Genomic DNA, 4,428 nt, shown 5'->3' on the forward strand with positions numbered 1-4,428 from the left:
GGAGGCGGCCTCCGCCCGGCGCCAGCGCGGGGCGGCAAGGCCCGCAAAACCGGCCTTTATCGGGGGAACGGGCGCCTGCGAGCGCGACAGGTGGCGGCTCATCGGCGTGAGAAACGCCAGGGGCCATCCACGGGGGTTTTCTCCCTCCGCATTGTCACTTTTATTCCGTCAGTTCACTTCGTCCACCTTAATGCCCAGTTATTTGCAAACATTTAATTGCATAAGCTGTTCGGGTGAGTTTCCCGAGAGGCTGAATTAGCCCTGCTGGCCAGATCCCCCTTTTTGCCCCTGCCCTTAAAGTCGTTGCTGTTTCGTTGGTGTCTTGGTTACTTAATTCGTGGTGAGGTTAAGTTGTATGATACGCAAACTCTGAAATGCGTTTCTTTCTGAGGGTGAGGAGGATTGGTGGTTGGACGGGCAGACCCGGGAGGGGTGTTCCCGCAGCTTCCCACCCCGAGATGCAGTCGGACGCTAAAAAACCGCTTTTTCCTCAGAGCAGTTAAGACTTCGCCCGTCCTTTCATGTCCCCACCATGCCACTACCCTTTGGGTACGTCATCTAGTCAGTAGGATAAAATAGTCCCATAGCTAAATTGCTCTCACAGCCTATTAGTCTGTTTTTTAAGAGGCTGCGGATAGGTGGTGTTGACTGTAGCGTCTGATATTTGTAACTTCAACATTTTAGGCGTTTAAAGACACTGGCAAAGCACCCGTGGAACAAGAGGTAGCGATTCATCGCATTAGAATTACTCTGACAAGTCGCAACGTAAAATCTCTTGAGAAGGGTGAGTGATGCTTCTTTTTTTGTTTAACTGGGGTAGCTTGTTAAACAGCGAATCATTCCCATAACGTATTGCAAAATGGGATGGATTGAAACCAGTCGTAATTACAGATGCGGCTTTTGCCTGGGACTTGGCCAACAAAGTCAGCCCAAAGCTTCGTACACTGACAAGTAGATTCTAATTTAATTTCTAATGGGGGTTTTCATCGTGCTGAAAACTTCACGTCATAGTGACTAGTGTAAGAGAGCGCAGCTTCTTCCCTGGAGTTCTCGTGGGGGTTTTGCTTGCCGCCAGTTGAATGAGGAAGGACTGAAAGGCACCGGTTTCTTGACAGATATTTTGTCCCTCTTAAGAGTTTAGTTCAGAAGTTTAACATTGTTTAAGGGATGATTTAATCTTGTACAAATCAAGGGATTAATTAATCTTGTAGTAACTGGCTTTGCTGGTGTTTTAATCGTAATGTAAACGCTGCAGAATGACTGTTTGATGCAGGATCTTCAGGCTGATAACAGCGTAAATGCAGCTTAAACTCGTAGGAGCGGCTCTTGCCTGCTGCTGTTACGTGATTTTGCTCACCCTGGTGTAACCATCCCGCTCGTACGAGGTTGGCTGTGAGGATAACTCTTGAAATGAATGGCAGTGATCACTTCATACGCTATTCTGAGCCAACACCTTGTTTGAAATCTTCGTTGAAGAAAACAAGTGGAAAAAAACTGCTCACAGTCCTGAGCTGTTTTCTGGTTTGTTTTTTTCAGTCTGTGCTGACTTGATCAGAGGCGCCAAGGAAAAAAACTTGAAGGTGAAAGGACCCGTTCGCATGCCCACCAAGGTATTCAACGCTGTTTTCCTGTCTTAAACAGTTTGGGGTTTTTTTTCTGCAAATTGTGCACTTACAGCATCTTTTTAAATAAAAAAAAAAAAAAGTTGAGAGGAGCATGTCCAGCACGTCAAAGGAGTTGATTCTCCCCCTCTAGTACACTCTTGTGAGACCCCGCCTGCAGGGCTGGGTCCAGCTCTGGGGCCCCCAGCGGAAGGAGGATGTGGTCCTGTTGGAGCAGGTCCAGAGGAGGCCACGACGATGCTCAGGCGCTGGAGCATCTGTCCCCTTTGAGGGCAGACTGAGAGAGTCGGGGGTGTTCAGCCTGGAGAAGAGAAGTCTCAAGGACGACCTCAGTGTGGCCTTTCGGTGCTTAAAGGGCGCTACAGGAAAGGTGGGGAGGGTCTCTTTATCAGGGAGTGAAGTGATAGGACGAGGGTTGCAGTTTTAAACTGGAAGGGAGTAGATTAGGTTGGATACGAGGAAGAAATTCTTCACTGGGAGGGTGGTGAGACACTGGCCCAGGCTGCCCAGAGCGGCTGTGGATGCCCCATGGTTGGCAGTGCTCAAGGCCAGGCTGGACGGGGCTCTCAGCATCCTGCTCTGGTGGCAGGTGTCCCCATGGCGGTGGGGTTAGAACTAGATGACTGTTAAGGTCCCTTCCAATCCAGACCGTTCTGTGATTCTATGGAAAGCAGCGCTACTAAGTGAGGGTGACCCTGTGTGAAGAGAGAATGATTTCACAAGTGGCTTTGACACTTGGGCCAAGTGGAAAACACGTTGAACACGGAAGGGGCTTTTCTGTCCTTCAATTTATTTTAACCATTAATTTTTTTTAATTAAATTGAGTATAGGGGGGAGTGTTAACATCAGTAGACTACAACTCCAGAATTAACTTTCGATGACGCAGACACCACGCAGTGTTTTTCGGTGGAGTGATTTGATTGCACGCATCGACTGAATCCCCTGGGTTTATGATTTTTCTCCAGACTCTGCGAATCACCACCAGGAAGACGCCTTGTGGTGAAGGTTCCAAGACCTGGGACCGTTTCCAGATGCGTATCCATAAGCGGCTCATTGACTTGCACAGCCCGTCGGAGATCGTGAAGCAGATCACCTCCATCAGCATTGAGCCAGGCGTCGAAGTCGAAGTCACTATTGCCGATGCCTGAACGATGGTCATCGCTGAATAAAGCTGATGTGCAAAGCGTCGTCGCTGTTTGTTTTCATACACGCACCGAGAGTCTTGGGTAGCCCCGTGATGATGTTCATGAAGAAGGACAACAGATGGTGGTCAAAGTGGTGTGGGAGGAGCGTGTGATGCTTAAGGAAGAGTGTGCCAGTGGTAGGCAGCAGGAAGATGAAACTTGGGTGTCACAGTTTGATTGGAGGTTGGTGACTGTATGGACATGCAGCACTTCGCAATTAAAATACATTTTCCGTAAAGGATTTAGCTTGGGCTGAAATCTTAGTCTGTACCCACACAAGCAGCAGCAGCATTAAAACTGATGTTTAGGTAAAAAATGTCCCAAGTTCTCAAGTCTTCCTTTTTGCTATGGAAGACGTCGCTTACTTGGCTGCTTTATTATTTTCCCCCGTGTTTTTCACGGTCAGGGGATCCTGAGGATGTTAATTATGAAACGTGGTAATTTGTGGTGCATACATTGCATTTAGTAAGTTATTTCTTTAGACTCGTATGTAGAGTCACAAAACGGAGCTGTGGAACTGCAGGTTTAATTTCCATAGGTTTGAGTATTGCAGCCAATATTAAGGGTTGGCTTCACATGTAAAAAAAAAACAAAAAAAAAAACAAACCAAAAAACCCAGCCGTTTCCATTGCTGCTCCTCAGGCCTCTCGGGTTTGGCAGTGGGGTGGGTTTCTTCTTCTGCAAACTGATCCTTAAAGGGACTGTGATTAATTGTTAAACCAACAAGACAAAGTTAAATGAAAGAACACTTTCATCCATTGAGGACTGGGTTGCTGCTGCTTCTGGTGTAGGGAGAACTTGAATTCTAGTTACACAAGCAGAGGGTGGAGCTTGACCTCCCATTTACTTTTGCTGAGACCTAGAACAGTGGTCAAAGCTTGGGCTTCCTTACTCGGGGGATTCAGGAGTCCTTTGTGTGTACACCCTGGGAGGATTCAGTCCCTCTGGTTAGCAGGCTCAAGAGCTGTGGTAGGAGGGAGAGGTGAGGAACGTTGTCCTGTTGACACACACAGGTTTCTGGTGGGGCTGCTCTGCTGGGAAACACCTCAAAGAACTGGGAGCAGAAGAAGAACAACTGGGAACTGACCTCTAGGAAGACACAGTTATGTGTACCAAGCAGGAGCTGCCTTTCCTCTGTTAAAAAGGCTCCTGGTCCCGGGGAGGGCTGGCTGCCTTGGGTCACCACCTGTGGCTGTGTGCATCTCCTTCAGCTGATGTGCTTCCTCCGACGGGCACGGCGCCCTTCATCGTGCCTGAACGATGAACCCGCAGTCCAGACCGTGCCCTTTGTGGCTCTTTTCTAAACCACTTTCCTGCGGTCTTGAGCACGTTTATTTCTTCTCGCCTGCCTCCAGCTTGCGCTTGGGGACAAACCCACCGTCACCTTCGCGCTGGGTCAAACCAAACCCCTCTCCCAGCGCTCTGAACGCAGGGTTTTTCCGCTCCTTGCCGGAACAGCAGATGGTTGCGGGTGATGGCCATGGGGTGCCGTGGGGCCGGGTCCCCTCTCCGGGCGGCGTTTGTCCCCTCTCCCCGTGGTTCTCCCGGCCGGTCCCAGCTCCGGCTCTCCGTAACCGGCGCGCTCGGTGGTTGCTTTGTTTTCTCCCAGTTTTACCACGGCA

General features: G+C 49.4%; 1 protein-coding gene across 1 annotated transcript; it reads left to right on the forward strand.

Moving 5' to 3' along the window:
• Positions 1-684: 684 nt before the first annotated feature.
• On the forward strand, positions 685-2,770 carry RPS20 (ribosomal protein S20; the record flags this gene model as incomplete). The annotated part of the gene is made up of 3 exons (XM_010133944.1): positions 685-784; positions 1,537-1,610; positions 2,588-2,770. Coding segments are annotated over 3 exons (357 nt in total), but the record flags the coding sequence as incomplete, so codon positions are not given.
• Between the last annotated feature and the right edge of the window lie 1,658 nt (positions 2,771-4,428).

The sequence above is a fragment of the Buceros rhinoceros genome, unplaced genomic scaffold (assembly GCF_000710305.1).
Source record: "Buceros rhinoceros silvestris isolate BGI_N320 unplaced genomic scaffold, ASM71030v1 scaffold40193, whole genome shotgun sequence".
NCBI classification, from domain to species: domain Eukaryota; kingdom Metazoa; phylum Chordata; class Aves; order Bucerotiformes; family Bucerotidae; genus Buceros; species Buceros rhinoceros.